This window comes from Suricata suricatta, chromosome 4 (genome assembly GCF_006229205.1).
Source record: "Suricata suricatta isolate VVHF042 chromosome 4, meerkat_22Aug2017_6uvM2_HiC, whole genome shotgun sequence".
NCBI lineage: Eukaryota > Metazoa > Chordata > Mammalia > Carnivora > Herpestidae > Suricata > Suricata suricatta.
The window spans coordinates 131,789,573-131,815,343 of record NC_043703.1 but is presented as its reverse complement, the minus strand read 5'-3'; the positions used below and the strand labels follow the sequence as shown (position 1 = coordinate 131,815,343).

At 37.5% G+C, this 25,771-nt stretch overlaps 1 protein-coding gene and 1 pseudogene across 4 annotated transcripts in view; both read left to right on the top strand.

Moving 5' to 3' along the window:
• Nucleotides 1-25,771, top strand: part of EML4 (EMAP like 4) — a 152,368-nt gene that overhangs the window by 99,393 nt on the left and 27,204 nt on the right. For all 4 annotated transcript variants that reach the window (XM_029937878.1, XM_029937876.1, XM_029937880.1 and 1 more), the window contains 8 exons: nt 3,145-3,268; nt 4,837-4,986; nt 6,441-6,510; nt 7,777-7,887; nt 8,589-8,684; nt 13,671-13,805; nt 13,921-14,056; nt 24,544-24,695. In XM_029937878.1, coding sequence (XP_029793738.1) covers nt 3,145-3,268; nt 4,837-4,986; nt 6,441-6,510; nt 7,777-7,887; nt 8,589-8,684; nt 13,671-13,805; nt 13,921-14,056; nt 24,544-24,695 — 974 coding nt within the window. The remainder of the gene's footprint in view (nt 1-3,144; nt 3,269-4,836; nt 4,987-6,440; nt 6,511-7,776; nt 7,888-8,588; nt 8,685-13,670; nt 13,806-13,920; nt 14,057-24,543; nt 24,696-25,771) is intronic.
• LOC115290119 lies at nt 20,285-21,070 on the top strand (annotated as a pseudogene).

Sequence of the window (25,771 nt, the reverse complement as noted above, 5' to 3'; positions counted from 1 at the left end):
GGCATTTGGCTAGCTCATTCAGTAGCACATGCAACTCTTGATCTTGGGGTCTTGAGTTCGAGCCCTGTGTCAGTGGTAGGGTTTACTTAAATGTATAAGTAACTTTAATAACCAGTTGTTTGTATCTATATGAGTCATTTCAGCAATACTGCTTTTTCAGAACACCCTATATAACTATTCCAAAAAGTTTGGATTAAGGAATATGAAGATCATTTTTGCAATTTGGAGCACTTTGCAGGATAGAATAGCCTAGGAGAGATGCTAGAGTAGAAGATTAAATTAACAAGACCTAAGCAAACGGAAGAGGAAGTGCCAGCAGTGAGGACAAAGAAAGGAAGTGTTAACATCAAGTATTCCACATTTCTGCCTGCCATTCACTCTTCCCAAAGATAGTAGAGCAGAAACATTTTCCTCTTCTTTCATACTCTCTCTGATTTCCTACTGTTGGGATCCAGAGCTCCAGCGTCTACTGTTTGGATTATAAATAAGCTGTATTGTCAGGTCGTTGGACTTATGTGAACCAACCTGAGGACCTTACTACTGTCTGAAAAGTACTATCCAGTAGAAACATATGTGTAACACATACATAATTTAAAATGTTCTAGTAGCAGGGGCACCTGAGTGGCTCAGTTGGTTAAGCATCTGACTCTTGATTTTGGCTCAGGTCATGATCATGAGGTTGTGAGATTGAGCCCCACATTGGACTCTGTGCACTGAGTGTGGAGCCTGTTTGAGATTCATTCTCTCTCTCTCTCTCTATCAAAATAGGCATTAAAAAAATAAAGTGTACATGATAGAATCAGAATTCTAGGTCATTTACCTATACATACTGTTGTGTGGACAGTCATTTTAAAGCTTATGAAGAGATATTCCAGTGTGTTAAATCATGTAAGCAGTTCTTAAGCAGTATTCAGAATGGTCACAAATCCTTCTCGAAGGGAAGGAAATAAATATCTGTTCAGGACCTTATATTATCCTTTACAGTGTGAAGTCATTTAATTGATCATAATCACAGGTGGTAAATAGTAGTACCATTTTGTGTATTAAGAAAAAGAGGTCAGAGTCATGCAACTAGGGAGCAGTAAAGCTGGAACACAGATCTCTCGCTCAGTCTTTTTCCAAAAAGATCATGTTCTTTCCACTATAATGTATTGCCTCCCTCAGTCTCAGGAATTGTTCGTGGTTCCTAGATGACATACTTGGACTCCAGCATGTATAGTGCCAGTTTTCAGAAAGGGAAAGCACTTTCACCCTGACATATATTGCCATTTTTATATTAGAAAAATTGACAAGCACTAGATAATTCCTTTGCTTTTACTACTTAGTTGTTTGTGCTGCTAAAGGAATAATTGATAAATAATAACTGACAGAAGAATCAATGTGGTATTCGTAGCTTTCTCTCTTAGCAAAGGAGAGCTGTGATTTTCTTTGATACTATTTTCCCTATCCCATTCCCTTCCCTGCATATGTGATCTCTTCTAGGTGGTGATAGAAGCATCTACTAATTGTTTGGTTTTTTCATTCAGAAAGCTTTTAGGATATATGCCCCTGATCAAAGATCCTGGGGGAAATCCCAAGGGACAGGATATCTGCCTCTAAGAATATATATTCTCTAAATAAACAAAACAAACAAAAAACCTTGAGGGGAAACTTAATAATAAATTGATACCTATAAGAAAATAAACTTATACAACAAAAAGACAAGGAGACCCAAATAAAGATGATTGCAGAAGAGAAATAGTTGCAGCTGGTAATCATTTCGTTCTCATCAAAGTCCAGCTGTGCTAAAAATCATCAGGAAGCAGAGCCCACTCTTAGACTCAGAAGTAATAAAGACCTACATCATGTGGTGTGAAAACTGTGGTGTGGGAGGTCTTAGCCTGTTCTTAGATCAAACCATGAGGCCAAGCACAAGTGAATAATAATAATAAAAATAACTTGAACTTCTCACCCATAACAAGCACAATTGTTTAATCTGACTCTGAAGAAACACTTGCAGACGTTCATCAAATAATTTATCTTTCCTTATCCCATTGTTTGCATTATATAAACTATCGAATTATTATGTACTCTTCTCCTTAGTAGCTTAGGTCTTTATTAGAGATCCTAGAGTTGTATCAGCTTCAGGTTGATGACGCCATTTGCAGTCTGTTTCTGATGCTGTTTTTTTCATAGCAAGCCAAGCAAGTTGGTAGGTACTAGACATTTCCTAGGCTTTTATACTGAATCCTTTACTTTCACCTTCCCATTCACCTTTGCTTTCACCTTCCCATTCAGGTTCTCTTATAGCCATTTAACAGTCACCATCAGCATTTATTAAACTTACCTATATGTAGATCATTGGAATGCTGGGCCAAGGATGGGTGTTGTTTTTTGTTTTAAAACAATCTCATCTGTTTAGTGAAGTTTTCTTTCCTTTTGTAAAAGATACACAATAAATGTTGATTTGATTCTAGACTTGGCTTTAACATTTTTAGTTTTAGATTCTTGCAGCTGTTAATAAAGAACTCTTTGGTCTATGTAAATAAAAGATGTTTTAGAACCTATACTGCTAATTAGAAAACTGTTTCCTAGCACTGTCTTTTAAAATGAAATGTTAGCATATTGTAATTGAATTGAACTGTTGAGACCCAGCCCTGATTGTAGGCACAGTCCTGCGTTGAGGGAGGTTGGTCTTCTTTCCAGCTGCACTTCCTGTGTGGGGCAGAGCTCTTGTTTTCTCGCTGCATCCTGACTCCTCTCCTCATGGTATATTCTCAGGCCATGTTTTTCGTATGTCATTAAACACCAGTAGGTTGATCAGGTAGTGTGGTAGATACAGTTGTTGTCTGCCCTGATAATCTCCTCTTTTCAACTGTCAGAAAAACTTCCAGCATAATTTTTTTTTTTTTTGCATTTTTCTACCTCAAATTTTCTGACCTCTTTGTTCAGTTTAATTTTGAAAATAGGTATTCTCACTTAAGAAAATGACCAGTATTTTTTTCCTACAATGTTTTAGAGAAGGTCTTTATATAAAAACAATTACATATGAGAATAGAACTCTGAACTAGCTATTTTTGTCTTGCTCCTACTATATCACCTTAAAAATTCACTTTTCTATGATCATTCACAAAACTGATGTAATTTTCTCTTGTGTTTCAACAGAAGGAGAATATGTTAAAATGTTTATGCGAGGTCGGCCAATTACAATGTTTATTCCTTCTGATGTTGAAAACTATGACGACATCAGAACAGAACTGCCTCCTGAGAAGCTGAAACTGGAGTGGGTGTATCCTTCTCTACTGTGACAGCAGTTGTGTTCGTTTTGTCTTCGGTTTGAGAAAAATTAGTTTACCTAACCTCCATCAAAATTGTTTTAATAAGAGGGGCGCCTGGGTGGCTTAGTTGGTTGAGTGTCCAACTCTTGGTTTCAGTTCAGGTCATGATCTCATGGTTTGTGGGTTCGAGCCCCACGTCGGGCTCTGTGCTGACAGCTAGCTCAGAGCCTGGAGCCTGTCTTCAGATTCTGTGTCTCCCTCTCTCTCTGACCCTCCCCTGCTCACACTGTCTCTGTCTGTCAAAAATAAATTTAAAACCCATAAAAAAAAAGAATTAAATAAGAAAACATCAGTTAAGCATTTTGTAACCTGTGAAATAATGTAAATTTTTTTATATAAAGAGCTCAAATTAACAAGGTTGATTCTAATTCCAGAATTAACTTGTCAGCCAGACTTGGTAAAAAAATGACTATATAAAAAGAACTCTGTTAATTTCACTTAGAAATTTTCCCCTCAGAACCTTTGAGAAATTCCGCAAAGCAGAATGGAGGTTTGATCTCAACTTTCTGCCTTCATTCTATACCTTCTTCCCTTGCTCCTTGAATCATTCCCTCCTTTCCACATAAATTAGCTTGGGAAAACTAAAACTCACCAATCCTGTAATTCTATACAACTTTTTTTTTTTTTTAATGTTTACTTTTGAGAGGGAGACAGAGTGCAAATTGGGGAGGGGCAGAGAGAGAAAGAGACACAGAATCTTAAGCAGGCTCCAGGCTCTGAGCTGTCAGCACAGAGCCTGTTGCAGCCTCAGACTCCTGAGCCATGAGATTATGAACTGAGCTGAAGTTGGATGCTTAACTGACTGAGCCACCCAGGTGCCCTCTATACAACTTTTTAATAAACTACCAAGCTGTGCCTGACTGTCTTAGTTTATTTTTATTTATTTTGAGAGAGAGATGGCAAGTCGGGCAGAGGCAGAGAGGGAGACAGAATCCCAAGCAGGCTATTAGCACAGAGTTTGATGCAGGGCTCAAACGCATGAACCATGAGATCATGACCTGAACCGAAATCAAGACTTGGATACTTAACCAACTGAGCCACCCAAATGCCCCTGTCTTATTCATTATTTAGGTCAGGGATAAATGTCATTTTCTCCATTGTTCTTTTGATCCCTCTCTTCACTTTCTCTCCGTTTAAGTTAGGTGTTCCTTCTGTATTGTTAGTTTTCTTTCCACAATTTCTAATGATATATTGGATGTTTGTTTTTGTCATCGTTGCCAGAGCCTAAGCTCCAGGGACAACAGGCATCCATTTGTTTAGTTCAGAACTGTATGTTCAGTTCTATGCCTGCCACGTGTTAGGAGCTCAATATGTATTTGGGGAATGAGGAAATTAAGTTTTGTACACATTAAAAACTCAGGGTTGCACCCTGCCTACTTAGTGGCAGGACTTGAGTTTCCTAGTTCTGATGCATTCCAGTTTTCTTTATACTTTCCTGATTCCCTTAGGGATTCACGAAAAACCAGTTCGTTTACACCTTAAAAATGATACTTATTAAAAACCTTGACTCTTGTTTAAGATATGGTTACCGAGGAAAGGACTGCCGCGCTAATGTTTACCTTCTTCCTACCGGAGAAATCGTGTATTTCATAGCCTCAGTAGTAGTACTGTTTAACTATGAGGAGAGAACTCAGCGACACTACCTGGGTCACACAGACTGTGTGAAATGGTTGGTATCATTTAACACTTGTGTTTTTGTCATATTTGCATTTCTTTATAATTTGGGTTTTTCAGAAATTATTTCTTCTGGAGAGCTCAGATCTTAAGGATATTATGAGCATTATATAGAATATATTGTAAAAAGCACTTTAATATGGGGAAGCTGTAGTGGAACTTTTCTTAAGACAATGTTAACTGGGGGTGCGTGGGTGGCTTAGTTGGTTGAGCGTCCAGCTTCAGCTCAGGTCATGATCTCACGGTTCGTGGGTTTGAGCCCCATGTCAGGCTCTGTGCTGACAGCTCAGAGCCTAGAGCCTGTCTTCAGATTCTGTGTCTCCCTCTCTCTCTGACCCTCCCCTCTCACAGTATCTCTCTGTCTCTCAAAAATAAATAAGACATTAAAAAAATAAAATATAAAAATAAATAAAAAATAAATATAAAAAATTTTAACTGATACTACTCTTCTGGAAAGTAATGAATGAGCAGTACATACCAAGAACAAAAAATGTACATGCTTGATAAGCTTACCCTTTGGTTGCAAGATGTAGAAAGAATCTGAATATGGACAGGAAGATATCTTTAAAAAGAAAGAACTTTGCTAGTCACTCTTATGTTTATCATAAGAAATGTGGACATAGATGCTACACAATTTTCCGTTCGTCCTTAAAAGTTTCATGCCCCAAATTTGACTTCTAAGAGTTCAGCATTAAGACCTAACTGAAAGGTTGGAGGTACTACTATATGTGAAGATGTTCATTGTGTTCCTTTGTAGAAAAGTAGAAATGGTAGAAGAGCTGTTAACAAGATGCATACGGATGATGTAACAGAAAGGGGAAATGCTGCCATTTACACAGAATTTGCACAGTGCAGCACTGCACTTCACCGCAGTAAAGCCATCTGCGTGTGCGTGCCTGTGTGCAGGACTAGAGAGGAACTGGAATGAATGAAGACATTTTAACTTGCCCTGCCACAACTGTAAATACATACTTTCTTCAAATTTAGAGCTCCATTAATTTGTTTCATTTAGCAAAGAAAGAAAAAGTAAAACTGAAAACTTAGGGAAAAAAATCTAGATGATTGATATTTATTTGGTTTGCTAAGGAAAATAAAACGAGGCACCGGGGTGGCTCAGTCAGTTGAGTAGCCGACTTCAGCTCAGGTCATGATCTCACAGTCAGTTTGTTCAAACCCCATGCTAGGCTCTGTGCTGACAGCTCAGAGCCTGGAGCCTGCTTCTGATTCTGTGTCTCCTTCTCTCTCTGCCCCTCCCCTGCTTGCTCTCTGTCTCTCTCTCGAAATAAAGACATAAAAAATATATATATGAAAAGAAAACAGGTCACAATGAGAATTTTTTTGATGATTAAAAATGTTTGAAGATTGATAGATATGTTGATCCTAAGGCATATTTTTGGCTGTTTGAAAATGTTTCCCATATTTAAAACTGTTGTTAATACTGCTTTTCAGCCTTGCTATTCATCCTGATAAAATTAGGATCGCAACTGGACAGATAGCTGGAGTGGATAAAGATGGAAGGGTGAGTGGCGTAGTATTCTGCATGCTGTACCAGTGACATTGCCATTGGAATGGAATTGATAGTCATTTTAGCTGCAGCTCATTTATTTCACTCTTTTAAAATTTGACAGCTAAGGGATTTCTAGTATAAGCAGTGAAGAAAATAGTATAATATTAAAAGATTCCAAAAACAAAAGAGAATCATACTACTTAAATATTTTTCTCTAAAAATACGTGTTCTCTTAAGGAAACTATTTACTTATAAAATTGGGAGGACTTATAAGCTTATTTTATATATATATATATTTTTTTTTTTAACATAGCATAACTTATATTAGAGGACTGGGGGCCTTGGGCTCCCAGGGTGCACCTGATTGCAGTCCAGTTGAGCTAACTGGGTCCTAGGGAAAGGACATAACTGACATATCCAGTAGCATTTCAACAAGTTAGTGACAAAGTCAATTACATTTTGGGACCTCTCTTAACTCTCAACCTAAGGCTTTTGCCAGAAGGTACTGCATTTTCATTATGTTCATGGACCTCTTGATTTTATATATGACTAGAACTGATAACACTTTATAAATGTCAGTTCCTATTCAGTATTATTAAATTGGTTTGTATAATAAGTCCCTTATTTGTAAGGATCAACAGAGAATATTATTGATTACTGATTAACATTAGCTGTGCCCATGACATTCTCTGGCTTCAGTTTATTTAAAGAAAGGAGTTGGAATGATGGTGACGGATGACTTCTAAGGCCCCTTTCAGGTTCCAAATTCTGTTGAAGTACTGTTTGGTTAGCAATTTATTGGACACTTATTAGAAAAAAAAGTACTATTTTCCCAGAAATGCAGGTAATGTTAAAAACAGAGTATCCAGAGCAAATTTGCCTGGGTTAAGAGTCCTAACTCCACCTTTTAATAGCTCTATCAAGATATTCATATCTTTATCTAAGTTTCCTCATCTGTTAAATTGTAATTATATAGCACATAGTTTATGGGATTAAATGAATTAATACATGTGATGTAGTTATAATAGTGTATGACTTAGTAAATACTAAATCATTTGCTGCTACTATTGTTATCACTGTTGTTATTTTCTTGTTTTCATGGTATGAAAAGAAAATACCTGCTCAAGATTCTTTGGGATCATGTCTAAATGGAGTAGCTATTTTATGTTAGATGTTTATCCAGGCCTACTGTTTTTGAAAGATGGCATGTGGCCTTGTGTGATAGTAGTATTTACTTGAATACCAGTTAGTCTTCCTATCTTCCCCTTGTTTTTGCAGCCTCTGCAACCCCATGTCAGAGTGTGGGATTCAGTTAGTTTATCCACGCTGCAAATTATTGGACTTGGGACCTTTGAGCGTGGAGTAGGATGCCTGGATTTTTCAAAAGCAGTAAGTAACAATAAAGGAAGTAAGCAAACTGCACAAAACAGAAAAGAAGCTAACACTCAAGTGTGTGTGTGTGTGTGTGTGTGTGTGTGTGTTTTCATGGAAAGTGATAACTCTAAATTGTTAGCTCTTGCTTAGCAGTGACCAGCATTTTAACCTTAGTACTAAAGTACTCTGGTTTAAATGGGATACAGGTTATTATACTTAATTATACTTTTGTTCTTTTCTGAATTAGGATTCCAGTGTAGTAGCAGGAAACGGTTAGAGGAATATATGTATAGCATGGTCCAAGTGAAATCAGCAGTAATATGTGCTTTCCTTCAGCTTGAATCATGTAAATCTTATTTTACTTAGAAAATTTACAGGCATGATAGTTGGCCAATTCTGCTATAAAAGAAGTTATTTATGTTTTATTTATCATATTGTGCTAGTGTATTGCTATTTGAATAATATAAGTAACTAGCTGGTAAGTAGAAATTAACCTAGGAAACAATTTAAAATAGAAAGTAGTTTTAAAAAGAGTCTTCATTATATTTCTGAAGAAAGTACAGTCAGTAAGTACTATAATTTTATTTTCAAGAAACTATGAGTTTAAAGGATTTGGGATTATCTTAATGTTGGCAGCTCTAATAATATGGTATTTCTTCTTAGAAAGTTAGCCTTATCTGAAAAGTTTCAAATGCCTTTAATTGAATTTTCTTTAGGATTCAGGTGTTCATTTATGTGTTATTGATGACTCCAATGAACATATGCTTACTGTTTGGGATTGGCAGAAAAAATCAAAGGGAGCAGAAATAAAGGTAAATCAAAATAGATTTTAATTATTATTTTTTAGAATACATTATTTGTTTTTCAGATCCTTGAAAGTATATTTCCTATCCTTAAATTTCAAGAGCCTACAAATTGGCCACATTAATTAGATTTGTTGATTTGTCATCATTTTATAGTATTAGGAATATCATTCTTTTTTTTTTTTTTTTTAACTTTTTTTTTTAATGTTTTATTTATTTTGATACAAAGAGAGACAGAGCATGAGAGAGGGAGGGGCAGAGAGAGAGAGAAGGAAACAGAACCGGAAGCAGGCTCCAGGCTCTGAGCTAGCCGTCAGCACAGAGCCTAATGCGGGGCTTGAACCCACAAACGTGAGATCTGACCTGAGCCAAAGTCGGAGGCCCAACTGACTGAGCCACCCAGGCGCCCCAGGAATATCATTCTTAAAGTATTCTCTTTATTTTTAACAACACCTGTTTATACTTTCTGTGACAGTTATCTATAGATTCTGAGATCAATTCTTAAAGTATTCGTTTTTCTTTAATGTTTGTTTGTTTATTGAGAGCAAGTACTCAATTGGGGGGGGGTGGGGGGGGGAGGGAGAGAATGCCAAGCAGGCTCCATGCTGTCAGTGCAGAGCCCGACATGGGGCTTGATCTCAAAACCGTGAGCTCATGACCTGAACCACCCAGGCACCCCAGTTTCCTTTTGTTGTTGTTGTTGTTTATTTTATTTTATTTTTTTTATTTTAAGAGAAGAAAGAGCCGGGGTGGGGCAGAGAGAGGGGGAGAGAGAGAGAACCCAAAGCAGGCTCTGCCCTGACAGCATGGGCCTAACCCAGGGCTTGATCTCACAATCAAGATCATGAATCTGAGTCGAAATCAAGAGTTGATGCTTAAAAAAAAAGTTGATGCTTAACTGACTGAGCCACCCAGGCACCCCAAAGTATTCTTAAGATAAAATAGACAACTTCAACCAAATTTCAAACATATTGTGCTACTGAAATGCCAAAGTAGATGGATTATCTTATCTCAAAATTAACTCTGAATACTCTACCTGGCTGCTTCTTTAACAAAATTTGTTACTACATTCAATCTTTAAAGCTTTAAAAATCTAAAGGAAAAATTTATCCTTAGGAATGTAACTGACATAACCTGAAAGCATATGTAATGATAAGTTTTTTTTGTTTTAATTACATGTATGGGATATTACATAAAATACTATAGCATTTATAATTCCTACAGAATAGGGCTGATCCCTTTGTGTGGATCTGGCTATAACTAGTAAGAGAAGAATATAAGGTTAATGTTGCAACTGTGTTCATATGGGTTGAAATGGCTTCCCTCAAACAGGCTTTCAGAGGGATTCAGAGTGACAGGATGACTAAAAAAAGCCTATGACATATTTGCTGTACTCTTAAATAACATCACATTCCTCTTCAGTTGAGCGCTTGCTCTCTCAGCAGTTTTGTTTGGTATAAGCTTAAAGCTTTCAGCTTGTTGGTCAAAAAGATTTTTTTTTTTTTAATAATGTGAGTTAATCTTTTAAAACATAGAGTAGATTTGATTATACTTAAAAAGAAAATAACATGTCCAGAAATCTCAAACCTTGAAAAACATAAATGAAGATATAGATTGTCCTTCAGCCATCATTTAGAGTAATTTAACATTGAAACATAAAGATTTTATACTGAAGTGAAATGTGTGCATTTTGATCCTTTGTAGTAAAGGCTATCAGATGATGTCTTGTGGTTTTCCTCCTCCTGGCCACTGTGTGTTCCCCTTTATAGGATCTTAAATGTTGGTATCCTTCAGAGTTCTAGCCCATGTGCTCCACTGGTGTCATATATTCTCTCATGGCATTAGTTACTATCTACCGTGTCCTGGATCAGCTGACTCTAGCCCAAACCTCTCTCATTTATTTGAATGTCTTTATTTGTCCTATCCTGCAGGTCAAAATCAACATGGTCCAATCTGTACCAGTCATCCTCCTTAGACCCCAACCAGTTTCACCTCTCGGTGATTAACACCACACTCCACCTACTTGCGTAGCTGGAAACTCTTCCCTTTGCTTCTCACACTGAAGTTCCCTAAGCTCTGTGTCCCAGATGTCTGTATTAGAGCTCTTTTCAGTGCAGATTACTGTAAAAACAACTAAAGATAAAGAGAATTTATTCATGTTTAGGGAGAAAAAGAAAACCTCTAATAAAGGTCAGCGGGGAGTTTTATCTCAGGAATGACTTGATTCAGGGACCAGATCACTGATATTTCCCTATGTGTTGACCTATTCTCTTCTACTGTCAGTGAGCTCCTTTTTTTGTTCAAGTCACAAAAATTTGAGGATTGGTACATACTTAGTTAATTTACAAAAATTTAAAATTCAGTAAGGCAACTTTAAAACCTTACTGACAGAAACTAAAGAAGACCTAAATAAATGGAGGAATAGACAATAATCATGGATAGAAAACAGTATTACAAAGATGTTACTTCTCTGCATATTGATCTGTACTTTTTATAATTTTATTTCTGATCTGTACTTTCAGTTTTTTAATTTCTTTTTTAACATTTATTCATTTTTTGAGAGAGAGACAGAGCCCAGCAGGGGTGGGGCAGAGAGAGAGGGGAGACACAGAATCCAAAGCAGGCTCTGGGCTCTGAGCTGTCAGCACACACAGGGCTGGAACTCATGAACCGTGATATCTTGACCTGAGCCAAAGTCAGACCCTTAACCAACTGAGACACCTAGGTGCCCCTGATCTGTACTTTCAACATAGTTAAAATCTCAACATGATTTTCATGGATGTTGACAAGCTAAGTATATGTGAAAATATGAAGGGATAATAGTAGACAAAAATAAAGTTGATGAGGGTGTAAAGTAACTGAAACTCTCATACATTCTTGTATGTTGGACATAGAAATTGGCATAGCTGTTTTGGAAAACTGTTTGGCATTACCTTCTAAAGTTGAACATACACATATGCATATCCTCTACCATCCTGTTCCACTCCTCCATATACACCCAACAGAAGTATATACATGTATTGACCAAAAGACAAGTATTCAAAAATAATGGTAGCAAAAAAAAAAAAAAAAAAAAAGGTTACCCAAATGCCAGCTAATAGGAGGATGGGTAAATCAATAATGTGGCCTTTACATGTAAAGACATACAGTAATGAGGAGGAAACAATTATAGTATATGCACCAATAAGAAGTGAATCTCATGAATGGAATGTAGATTAAATGGGGCCAGACACCAAGGAGTATATTCTGTGTGATTCCATTTAAATAAAGCAAAGTAATCTGCTACTACAAATCAGGATTGTAGCTGCTTGAGTAGAGAGGTAGGGGTAGTGTCCCCTTTTCCAAAGGGATCTAAGGTGTTTATGTGATGTTAGTAATAATGTTCTTTTTCTTCTGTGCAGAGATGTGTTTGATTTGTGAAAATTCATCGAGCTGTGCACTTAGAATTTGTGTACTTTAATAAACAATAAAAATGGAAAGTAAAATACCCTGTTATGCTACACTCATGCCCAAAGTGATTTAATTTCATAAGTTACTTCAAATTGTGTCTTGAATATCTTACCACTAGTGTTACGGGTTTGTATCCTGGAAATAATTGTAGTTAGCTTTATAACCCTCAATCCATTTGGCATAAGATTCAGCTGTCAAGTTTTGATTTTGTTCAAGTGAAAGTAAGGGCTATTTAATTTTTAAAAAGGCAGGGGTGCCTGAATGGCTCAGTCAGTTGAACATTCAACCCTGGATTTCAGCCCAGGTCATGATCCCAGGGTTGTGGGATGGAGTTCCACATTAGGCTTCATGCTGAGCATGGACCCTGCTTAAGATTCATTCTCTCTCTCTTTCTCTTTCCCTTTCCCCCCACCCCTGCTTGTGTACTCTCTCTCTCTCTCTCTCTCTCTCTCTCTCTCTAAAAAATAAAAAAAATAAAAAATGAGTTTACTAAATGTATAGAAATTGTGCTAAATGTCCAACCTCAGCTCAGGTCATGATCTCATGGTTTGTGGATCCAAGCCCACATTGGGCTCTCTGCTGTCAGCACAGAGCCTGCCTCAGATCCTCTGTCTTTCCTCCTCTCTCTGTACCTCCCCGGTGCTTGCTCGCTCACTCACTGTCTCAAAAAAATTTTTTTAATATCCTCAATTCAGTAATTTCAGTGAAAACACTGCATTTGTCATTTGTAATGCCTTTCTGATTCTCGTGCCTGTTTTGTTCCTTTTTCACTTCAGTTCATTTAACTCCTGTCCTTTCTAGGAAGAGCATAAAAATTCTCACTTTTTTGTTTTTCATTTGTATAGAAATCTGTAGTGACCATTCTGTATCTACTTTTTAAGGCTTCAACCTCATGATGAATCTCTAAATCAGTAATATTTTCTTTTTTTGTTTGTTTTTTGTTTTGTTTTTTTATTTATTTCTGAGAGACAGAGACAGCGCGAGTAGGGGAGGGTCAGAGAGAGAAGGTGACACAGAATCAGAAGACAGGCTCCAGGCTCTGAGATAGCTGTCAGCACAGAGCCCGACACAGGACTCGAACCCACGAACTGTGAGATCATGACCTGAGCTGAAGTCGGCTGCTTAACCGACTGAGCCACCCAGCCGCCCCAGTAATATTTTCTTGAATGGTATAATAATAGTACAAAGAAAGATGAGACTTTTTTTAAAATGAGAATGGCAGTCTGTTACTAAGAATGTACATGGCTCTTGATTTGCTTGTATTATTGTACTTTCCCCTGAATGTGCAGGAAATTAAAATAATCTATAACTAATTCATAGGTCTTCCTAATGCAGTTATTATATATAAATAGCATAAAAGATGATACAGTAGTATGAGGACATCAAATTTAAATCATTATTCTAAAAATCTGTTGTTCAGGAAAATTGATCTTAAAAGGTATTTTCTCAGAATGTTCCCTAGTCTTCAATTGTCGGGAGCTATAATTGGTACTTGATGGAGATAAGGATATACACTTACATAAAGTTTTATTTCTGTATCCACAGACAACAAATGAAGTTGTTTTGGCTGTGGAATTCCATCCAACAGATGCAAATACCATAATAACATGTGGTAAATCTCACATTTTTTTCTGGACCTGGAGTGGTAATTCACTAACAAGAAAGCAGGGAATTTTTGGGGTAAGGACCAGAGTGTTATAACTTCATTATAAAACTTTTAATTTTTTAATTGTTCAGTAAACATAAGGTCATCATGCCAAAGGGTAAACTAAAAGTTCTTATTGTCTCATTGTAGAAATATGAAAAGCCAAAATTTGTGCAGTGTTTAGCATTCTTGGGGAATGGAGATGTTCTTACCGGTGACTCAGGTGGAGTCATACTTATATGGAGCAAAACTACTGTAGAACCCACGCCGGGGAAGGGACCTAAAGGTACAGTATTCTCACATTAAAGTCCTCACTTTTGAACATCTTGCTATTGCAGGCCAGCTCTTACTCAGACCAGGAGAGAGTTAACATGCATTTTGTCTTTAAGGTTTTTCATGATTGTTTTTTTAAGTTAAACTTTTTACGCAGCTATTCATTGAGCATATATAACCTACATTTGACTCTATTGAACCTTTCCTTTCAGGAGGTTAATACAAAGTAATTAGAGATGATAAAGATATATGCTAATTTTAACAGTACAAGGATTGAGAGGGAAATCATCCTGATCTTTAGTGTTTTGTGAAGCCTTCACAGAAGAAATGGTATTTAAGCTAAGCCATAGTGAATGTACAAAACTTCAAAAGATTTGGAACCTTGATCTCAGCTTAGGGAAACTGCAAGAAAAAGCAGAAAGATGGATATGAATGTGAGGCATCTAGGATATTGTGAATAAATCTTTTGTGTAAAAGTGTTAACAGAGATGAGAAATTGCCAACTTGAGGGAAATTTGATTTTAAAAAATTTTGTTTAATGTTTTATTTTGAGAGAGAGAGAGAGTGCGAGCAGGAAGGGGTCAGAGAAAGAGGGAGACACAGAATCCGAAGCAGGCTCCAGGCTCTGAGCTGTCAGCACAGAGCCTGAAGCAGGGCTCACACCCATGAACCATGAGATCATGACCTGAGCCCAAAGCCAGATGCTCAACCAACTGAGCCACCCTGGCGCCCCAAGGGAAATTTGATTTTTAAAAAAGAGTAGTGTTTTGTAATTGCTATGATCAGTTTAATACATACTAAGTAGTTTAAAATTTAAGGATTAAGATACAGATTTTTTTTTGTAATTAAAAAAGAATCCTTAAAACTGGTTGAGCTGACCATGAAAGAAGAGTTATGAGGCTAACGGTCTTTATCCCCCAGTTAGATACTAGAAAAGACCCTGGTGAGAAGAAGTTAACAAGACAGAGTTCTTTATTTAGTGCCCCTGACGGGAGAAGTTTCAAGGAGTATGGGTGCTATAGAGAAGTCAAGAATAAAAACCAAGAAACAACCATTAGTCATTTATAGGATCAGTTGAATTTAAATTAAGGTCTCAAAACAGCTAAGTATAGAATGGCCAGTTTCAAAATGGAGAATTTGGAGAATCCAAATTGAAAATGGAATGGGAAGTAGAGAGTTACTAGAGTCAGTCAGCAGACTGGAAGGTTGCCTGAAACCTGAAGTTATATGGGAATTCTCAGTGAAGAGGAGGGAACTAAAAATCTTAGAGAGAAAGAGATTTCCTGAATTGGGTATAGGAGGAAGAATTATCCTTGAAAAAGAGCAAGAGCCTCCATTTATTCTGAGACTGGAGCTTTAGAGGCTGAGCTACCCTATGTGGGTAGATGGTGGGGTCGTGCAGGATGACCCTTCTCTCAGTAAAGGCAACTCTGTTAAAGACTTGAAGTTTTTATTTTTTTTATTTTTTACATTTGTTTTGAGAGAGAAAGAGACAGCGTGAGCAGGGGAAGGACAGATTGAGGAGGAGGAGGAGGAGAGAGATATTCCCAAGTAGCTTCCATGTTGTCAGCGCTGGGCCCAGTCTCACAAAGCCAAAAGATCATGACCTGAGTCAAAACTGAGTCAGACACTTAACTAGCTGAACTACCAGGCACCCCTGAAGTTACTGTTTTTAGTGGCTAAGAAAAGAACAATAGTAATGTCATGTAAAGTATCCCATAATCAGACTTCACTACTTCAGAGTTCTATTTTTTGGATTGAGATCCAACCAAAACGTTTGTCTTTTCTATGAATGGTGGATTTATTATAATAAATGAATAATAAAACCAAAACCCTGTAAATTGAGAGGCATTATTTTCTAAACAATTGGTGATCAAAACTATGCTTATCAACTCTTGAAAGCCTATTTCCAAAGATCTTAAAAGCTCATGACTAGCAGTTCTTTATAGTAATAAAGAATGATAGTCCCAATTACTACATTTGTGGCATGTTTCCTACCTTTTTCTTCTGATTTTCCCAACATAGCAACAGACTAGAGGGTTCAATCTCCCTTGCAAGGGCTGGGGCTGGGGCTTTCTGTCAGGGTAATATGCGTTGCCATGTTATAAAATGAGTGAGGGGGGGAATAAAGAATAAACTCACAGTTTGGTCCCCTTCTTTTTTTCACGATAGCCCCTCTTTTCAGCCCTCCTAGTGGGTTTTGGCATTTCTTGACCTCAGAAATTGTCCTCAGAAATATAGATATATTGGGGCACCTAGGTGGCTCAGTCAGTTAAGCATCCACTTCGGCTCAGGTCATGATCTCACGGTTCGTGGGTTCGAGCCCTGCGTCGGGCTCTGTGCTGACAGCTGCTTCAGATTCTGTTTCCCTCTCTATGACCCTCCCCTCCTCGCACTGTCTCTGACTCTCAAAAATAAATAAATTTTTTTAAAAACATATTTTTAAGCCCCATTTGCACCCAAACACATAGGTCACTTTGCCTTTTTCTATGGTATATGAAAAAAGTACAGGAGCAGTATTGAAAATAGCCTTTTTTCCAACCCCCCCCCTTTTTTAATACTACTTAAGAAAAATAAAGGTGAAAAAATATCCAGAGGACCATGCTTCCTTCAGAGTAGAAGGTTATAAGAGAAAAATTAAAAGATATTGTTCTAAAATCGGGGCTGGGAGCAGAGAGAGATTATTTATTATCAGTAACAAGTGGTAGCAGCAGAAAGAAAACTAGCTATACCACTCAGAGTCTGAGAATCCACAAGAAGAGAGGTGGGGTTGACAGGGAACCGACTTGGGGTTCTTGAGACATTTCCCCTGGGGATTGGCAGAGCAGCATGCCCTGGTTTCTCTCATTCATCTCCCTCACCTTTAACACACTGAAACAACTTCCCTTTGTCTCTCCGAGTCTCTGCATCAGACCATGGAAATCACCACAAATAATTTTGGAATAAGGGAATCCTTGTTTCTCTTCTGAGAAGGAAAGTCCTAATCTACATGTCTGTCTCCCTTAATGAACTTTTCCAGGATTAACACAATCTATGGCATTTGGTAGCAGCTGTTTGAAAATTATTTGTCAAACATTTTGTTAAGGAAATGGCTTTACTCTTACCTTTGGATGTTAGTGTAGGAATAAAAGTTGAGTAGTACTGATGAAAGCACTATTTTCATGGAAATGTGGAATTTGACTGTAGCACTATAGATTTCTTATGATTGTGTAATTTTAAACTATATATATTTTTGGATAGAAGTTAATCCTTAAATTGTGTTACCAGTGATCCTGATCCCAATCGTTGGCCAGACATTCTTTAGCTTCTTTTGTCCAATTTAGCTTCAAAATTCACATTAAAGATATTAATGGATTGCAGATTCTTAAGAAAATGAACAGGAGGTGGGGGCACCTGGTTGATTTCCGTAGGTTAAGTGTCCAACTCTTGATTTTGGCTCATGTCATGATCTCAGGGTTTGTGAGTTCAAGCCCTGCAACCGGCTTTGCACTGACAGCAGAGAGTCTGCTTGGGATTCTCTCTCTCTGCCCCTCCCCTGTTCACACATGTACACGCATGTTCTCTCTCTCAAAATAAATAAACTTTAAAGAAAAAAAAAAGAATAGTGATATTAATCAACTTCCTTTTCACTTACCTCTTTTTTCTTTGTCCTGGGCAGATTTGTTCACTATTAGAAATGCAAGGAAGAGCATTGTCTATCTATTTAAAAATGGAAACTCTGAGTGTTCACTGCACTCATCAAATCCTTCCTAGCCATTCTTACAGAACTGAAACCCTTAAATGTAAAGGAAAGAACAAAATTCTCAACTTTACCCATAACCAGATCAGTCACGTGGCAAGGGACAACATAGTCCATTTCATATGCCCAGCAATTTACCAAAAAAATCCATTTTTAAATTCTTGCCAAAAATTTCAGTAACTTGACCTATTTTGCATATTCCCTAATATGACACTTATATTAGACATAAAAAGTGACAGTCTTTTTAACTAAATCTGAGTGTATTATGGTAATGTGTCTGATAAAGGGACATTTATCCTTTTATTTTGGATGGTATAATATAAGTAAATAGGAGACAAACCAAAACTGTATTATACATTTTCCCCCCTGGTTTTATTGAGCTGTAATTGACATATATCATTGCACAGTTTAAAGTGTACAACATAATGTATATGCCAAATGATTACCATAAATGTTTAGTTAATATCCATCAGTTCTCAGTTTTTTTTTCTTGTGATGAGAACTTTTAAGATCTACTAATAGCATCTTTCAAATTTACAATATAGTATTATTAATTATAGCCACCATGCTGTATATTACATCCCCAGGATTTATTTATCTTGTAACTGGATATTTGTACCTTTTGAACATTGTCACCCATCCCCCGCACCTTTGTTTGTATTAGGGGGTTTGTTTTTTTGGGGTTTTTTTTTTTTTTTACTTGTGAGATCATACAGTATTTGTCTTTCTGTGTCTGACTAATTTCGCTAAGCATAATGCCCTCAAGGTTCATCCATGTTGTTACAAATGGCAGAATTATCTTCTTTTTTATTCCATTGTATATATGTATATGTGTGTACACATTAATCAGTTCATCTGCTGATCACCACTTAGGCTATTTCATTATTTTCTATTTCTCATGTTGGGTACAAGGTATTTGTTATTTCCTGTGTACATGAAAAAGTTCAAATTTTTCTTCTATGAAATAATTCCCAAGTTTTTAAGTGGGGAGAGGGGAAGTTGAGAATATCTACAAGATTATTAAAATGTCCATTTTTCTTAAATCTTTGCCAGATTTTTTTAAGGAACCAAGAAACCCCATTCTACCTGCTCCCAGTTGTCAACATGGACACATTCGTCCAGTTGCTAAGAATATAACATAAGTTTCAAAGTCTCCCTGACATTTGATTCCATACTTATTAAACAGGCACAGAAAACCTTCCAGATTACCCTTATTTGGCAGCCAAGGTAAACTGCTTCTTAAGGAAACTGTTTCTGTTAGAGATGAGAAGAAAGGAGAGATTTGCGATTAAATACCTGAATGTACAAGTACAATAAGTTTTTAAAATCAAGAATAATTATTCTTCTTGGCAGGTATTTCAAAAATTACTTGGCTTAAATTGGAATGTCAAATAATTTGGGCTTTTTTTTTAATGTTTGTTTGTTTAGAGTATGTGAGAGAGAGCATGTGCAGGGGAGGGGCAGAGAGGGAGAAAGAGAATCCCAGGCAGGTTGTGCCTTGTCAGTGCAGAGCCTGATGCAGGGTTCAGTCTCACCATGAAATCATGGCCTGAGCCCAAATCAGGAGTCAGACACTCAACTGACTGAGCCACCCAGGCGCCCAGACTGAAAATTTGTTTTGTCAGTAAATACTATCTAAAGGGAGCTTTGGTAATTTGTATAAATTTGAAACACAGAAATTTTAACTCAGCTAATATCAGGTCCTTCTCAGGAAATAACTCTCCTTGGGTAGGAGGTGGAGAGTGGAAATTTCATGGGGTTTATACTACTTAGATATTTTTATTCTTGATGAAACATTTATTCCTCAGGTTTATTTTCTGTTTTCTAACATTCCATCATTCTAGGAAGATCTTAAATGTTTAATGAGATTTTAGTAGTGTTTGGAAGTATGGAAGACTCAATTTAAAGTAAACTATATTGCATTTTTCTACATTCTGATGGAGATCCATGGAATTCCACATCTTTTTTTTTTTTTTTTTTTTTTTTTTTTGGTAATTTCTTGCATGGTACCATGGTACTTTCAGACTGCCCTTGTTAGTTTGACCATGCATGAAAAAATAAGCCCTTTGCTTTTTTTTTTTCTTATTGCCCAAGTAAAGCCAACGATACTCAAAAAATTCACATCTCTCAGATGTCCTTTCTCTCTTGGTCACATTAGAGCCATGATAGATCATTGGCTGGCTGTCCTACTGGACACACTTGTGGTGTTGTTCAGTGTTTAAAGTATTTTTAGGTGGTGAATATTGATTTGCACTGAGGCAGTTGACATGAATAAAAGTTCGTTGGAGTTCTGCTCCCAGCTCTGCTGATTCAAGCCAGCTCTGCTCTAAATCAGGCAAGCCATTTCCTTTCTCTCTGCCAAATATACTCTTCTATTAAGTAATTGTACGACTAGCATCCTCAACCTGAGTAATTGTTAGAGCCAGCAGTAGCATTTTTTTTTTTACAGGATACCAAAGCCCTACAAATTTTATTTAATTTCTTAAATACAGTGGCACTCAAATAGATAAGTTTGTAAAAATGAACAATCTCAATGACAGCTTTGAGGTTTATTAAGTTCACATACCATAAAACTCACCCTTTTAAAAGGTACAGTTGGTCAGCCAAAGATGGCTGCATTCAGGCTAGTTGAGCAAAGGTTGGAGTGAACCCCAGCGTGCCTAGGAGGAACGGTGGAGGCACCGACTGCTGTGAGCAGAGCATAAGGGTCAAGATGGAAAATCATGAACCAGATGATACTGTGAAGGAAGACTGAATTTTCAGTATCATAACCAGAAAAATTAACCAACTCCCAGAAGCAGAAAGGAATCTGTTTGAACATGGATCAGTATATATTGGACTTAATACTGCTCTCTGGTCTAATAGCAAATAGCCTTTTTCAGCGCAACTTAAATGTAACACAGGCTCATATAGCTGCTGGCTTACCAATGGCAGTGATCCCGTTTTTGACTGCGCATGCATCTTACAAAGGTTTTGTAAATTTACCTTTGAATACAGGTGATCTGAATTGTGAAACCTGTACCATAACATGGAGTTGATTGGTTGGTCTTGTTTTTGGTGGTCTGTACCCTGTTTTCTTGGCTATACCTGTGAATGGTGGCCTAGCAGCCAGGTATGAGTCAGCCCTGCTACCAGAAAAAGGAAACAACTTACTGGACTAGAATTTCTAAACCTGTCTTTAGAAAGATGTTATTTCCCATTTTGCTCCAGACCATGTTTGGATCTAGACAATATAAATTAGTTATAAAGGCTCTTCGGTTACCTGAACCTGGCCTAGAATTTCAATGATTATTAAACAATTTTGTACACAAAAATAAAACTGTAATGTATGAAAAAAAATGTACAGTTGATTTTTAGTACATTTACAGAGTCATATAGCTATCACCACTATCTAATTTCAGAACACTTCATCACCCCCAAAACAAACACTGGGCCCATTAGCAGTCATTTCCTATTTCTCCCTGCTGTCTGCCTGTAGCAACATTTGTCTGCTTTTGGTCTCTAGGGATTTGCCTCCTTTGGACATGTCCTATAAATGGAGTCATACAGTATATGGTCCTTTGTGACTGTCTTCTTTTACTAGAACCTTAATGTTTTCAAGATGCATCTATGTAGTGGCATGTATCAATACCTCATTCTTTTTATGGCTGAATATTAATACTTTATGAATGTACATATTTTGTTTATCCATTTTTCAGTAGGACAGTTTATTTTTTTTAATTTTTTAAAATTTATTTTTGATAAAGAGAGAGGCAGAGCATGAGAGGAGGAGAGGCAGAGAGAGAAGGAGACACAGAACCAGAAGCAGGCTCCAGGCTCTGAGCTGTCAGCACAGAGCCTGACGCGGGGCTCAAACCCACGAACGTGAGATCTGACCTGAGCTGAACTCGGAGGCTTAACCGACTGAGCCATCCAGGCACCCCCTCAGTAGAACAATTTAGAAGAAACAATTTTTTTAGTTTTATTGAGGCATAATTGAGATACAGTTTTATATACATTTAAGATACGTAACAGTGATTTGATATGTTTCTATTGCAAAAGACTATCACAGTAATTTTGTTTACGTCCATGACTTCACATAGTTACAGATTTTTCTCATTTGATGAGAGCTTTTAAGGTCTACTCTCTTAGGGGCGCTTGGGTGACTTGGTTGGTTAGGTGTCCTACTCTTGATTTTTACTCAGGTCATGATTTCAACAGTTTGTGAGTTCAAGCCCTGTATTGGGCTCTGCAGTGACAATGTAGAGAGCCTTCTTGGGATTCTCTCTCTCACTCTGCTCCTCTCCACTCCCTTTTCTCTCTCTCAAAATAAGTAAACTTTTAAAAAAGATCTACTCTCTTAACTTTCAAATATACAATATAATATTCTTGGCTGTAGTCACCATGCTGTATGTTAACTTCCAAGAACTTTATCTTGTAACTGGAAGTTTGTACCTTTTAACCACCTTCACCCATTTCTCCCACTGAGTAATTTTTAAACTTGCAATTTATTTCATTTTTCCAAGCGATTTAAGATCTGTTGACTGATTTGGGCCATATTTAAACAACGCTCTACTTTCCCATTTTTAACCTACTTACTAATTCTACAAAATATCTTCCTAAGAGCTTTGCTCTTGCTCTTCTAACTTCACTTGCCAAATAAAGAGCTTCTCTGAATTAAGATATCATGAATACCAAAGAAAAGGTCTGAGGAAATGAACTGGTTATTGTTTGAGTACTAAAATCTTACCCTCACCTCTAAGAACAAGGATCTGAGGGGCTCCTGACTAGCTCAGTCAGGGAAGCATGCCACTCTTGATTCTGGGTTCATGAGTTTAAGCCTCATGGTGGTCACAGAGCCTACTTAAAAATAATTAATATACATACATATGTAATCGACCCTTGAACAACATGTGGTTGAATTACATGGGTCACCTTATATACAGATTTAAAAAAAAATTTTTTTTTAATGTTTATTTATTTCTGGGAGAAAGAGCATTAGCAGGCGAGGGGCAGTGAGAGGGGCTCCAGGCTCTAAGCTGTTAGCACAGAGCACAACATGAGGCTTGAGCTCAGGAGCCATAAGATCATAACCTGAGCCAAAGTTGAATGCTCAATTGACTGAGCCACCCAGGCACCCTGATATTTTTTTTCTTTTAAAGTTTATTGTAAGAGAGTGCTCAGTGGTGGGGGGGGGCAGAGAGAGAGGGTGACAAAAGAACCCCAAATGGGATGCATGCCATCAGCACAGAGCCCAGCTGGGGGCTAGATCCCACAGACTGTCAGATCGTGACCTGAGCCTAAATTAGGAGTCGGATGCTTAAGCTACTGAGCCACCCAGGTGCCCCCAGATTCTTTTATAGTATAGTACTATAACTGTATTTTCTTAAACTTTCTTAACATTTTTGTAGCTTTATGGGAAGAATATAGTATGTAATACATGCAACATGCAAAACGTATTAATCGACTGGTGGTATTATCGGCAAGGCTTCTTGTCAGCAGTAGGCTATTAGTTAAGTTTTTGAAGAGCCAAAAGCTATACACAGGGCTTTTGACTGCACAAGGATTGGCACACATAAACCCTGTGTTATTCAGGGGTCAGTTGTACGTTGTATGTATATATAAACACAATTTGTTTTTTCATCTCCACATCGGCTTAACTATGTTTTTATGGACTTGCTTTGTCCCTCCCTGGGTACTTGTAAATGCTGTGGAGATACAAGAAAGTTGGGCTGTCTTTCAGCCATCACATTAGTACAACTGGACTCATTTTCAAAATGCTTCTATAGTTGAGGGCGCCTGGGTGGCTCAGTCGGTTGAGCGTCCAGCTCTTGATTTCAGATCAGGTCATGATCCCAGGGTTGTGGGTCAAACTGCACATCAGGCTCTGCATGAGTGTTAAGTCTGCTTAAGATTCTTTCTCCCTCTGCCCCTTTTCCCTGCTTGTGTGCTCTCATTCTTTCTATAAAATTAATACTCCTTTGGGCACCTGGGTGGCTTAGCTGCTTGAGCACACAACTCTTGATTTCAGCGCAGGTCATGATCTCACAGTTCATGTGTTCCAACCTCCACATCAGACCCTGCACTGACAGTGTGGCGCCTGCTTGGGATTTCTGTCTCCCTCTCTCTGTGTCCCTCCCCTGCTCGTGCTGTCTCTCGCTCGCTCTCTCAAAATAAATAAACTTAAAAAAATATATTAAAAAAAATACTTCCTTAGTTGATTGAAAGCCACGGCTCCAGGCTGTCAGTGCCCACTTCTGCCCCAGTATCTCTCAGTCCTCCATTTCTTAGCAAGGAAAGGGGATAATCCTTGGCAGAGCAGAAGGCTTCCATGTCAACACTACTTGTAAATGTTAAATATTTCGGCTGTTGTCTCAGCAGGAAATGAAGGCTTTTGGGGAACCTTAAAGGAACATTGAGTAGAGCCTGGGGTACTCATCACAGCTCTGTAACTAGTTATGTGGTATTGGTTAAGCCACTTCTATTACCTCTGTTTCCTCAGCTCTAAAATCAGAAGAGGAGTACCTGCCCTAACTACCATATAGGATGATTATAAGAGTAAGTTCTGAGGCTAATGTATCCTGTGTTGTCTGTAGGGTTATCACTACTTTAGCTTACTTTTTTGTAAAAATTATTTTGAAATTTTTCAGAGTAACTGAATATTGACATAAATGCAAAAGTAGGAACTTCTGATTATTTTCTCCGTAAAGTTTTCTTACAAAAAGACACTAAAGTCTCATGGAAAATGTATCACTGGTGTTTCTTTACTCTCATCTTACTAGGTATTTATCAGATCAGCAAACAAATCAAAGCTCATGATGGGAGTGTATTCACACTTTGTCAGATGAGAAATGGGATGCTATTAACTGGAGGAGGGAAGGACAGAAAAATAATTCTGTGGGATCATGATATGAATCCTGAAAGAGAAATAGAGGTAAGAATGAAAACGGAACATGAAAATTTTAAAATATTAAGCCCTCTAAATACATGTCTTTAATCCCACATTAAAATAACCCACTTTCCTGGGAAATTGGTACACATTCTTGTCATTTCATTGTTTCAAAAAAAAAAAAGAAGAAGAAAAAGGTTAGAAAGAATAAAAAAATATATATTGGTCACAATAACTAATTTGTTTATTTCTGAGATTAGTTTGTAGTGATCCAAAAATATAACCATGCATACGTAAAATTCAGCAAACATTCATCTAATAGAGATCCGATTCCAAGGTATACATAATAAGCAATTTGATTTTAAAACTTGAAAGTAATCTTTAGGGGTGCCCCGCTGGCTCAGTTGGTTAAGTGTCCAACTTTGGCTCATGTCACAACCTCAGAGTTGATGAATTCAAGCCCCGTGTTAGGCTCACTGCTGTCAGCACAGAGCTCACTTCAGATCCTCTGTCCCCCTTTCTCTCTGCCCCTCCCTCCCTCTTTCTGTCTCTCAAAAATAAAACATTGAAAAAGATTGAAAGTAATCTTTTAAACAATGAACCTAATGATAATCGCTAATTAAATATGTGTCTGCTTCATCTCGTGGACCAAGTGTATCCAAAGGTATTATGTGCTCAGTGAAAGTTTGCTAACTAAATTGAGGTCTCTGAATGTGAAATAGGTTAAGAATACTATTTTATAGGTCTGTGAGTCTCAAAGCAAGGGCAAATTTCACAGTTTAGTGTTCTATTTCTTTGTGACTTAAATTTTGAATTTATGTTCAGTGTTTCCTTTTCTTTATGTTTTTATTTATTTTTGAGAGAGACAGTGCAGGCAGGGGAGGGTCAGAGAGAGAGGGAGATACAGAATCTGAAGCAGGCTCTAGGCTCTGAGCTAGCTGACAGCACAGAGCCCAGTGCGGGGCTTGAACCCGCGAACTGTGAGATCATGACCTGAGCTGAAGCGGGATGCTCAACCAACTGAGCCACCCAGGTGCCCCTAGGCTCAGTGTTTTCAACATGTAACATGCTTTCTAAAAAAGAGGATCCTGATAGTACTGCTCTTGGTTTTATTTCCAAGA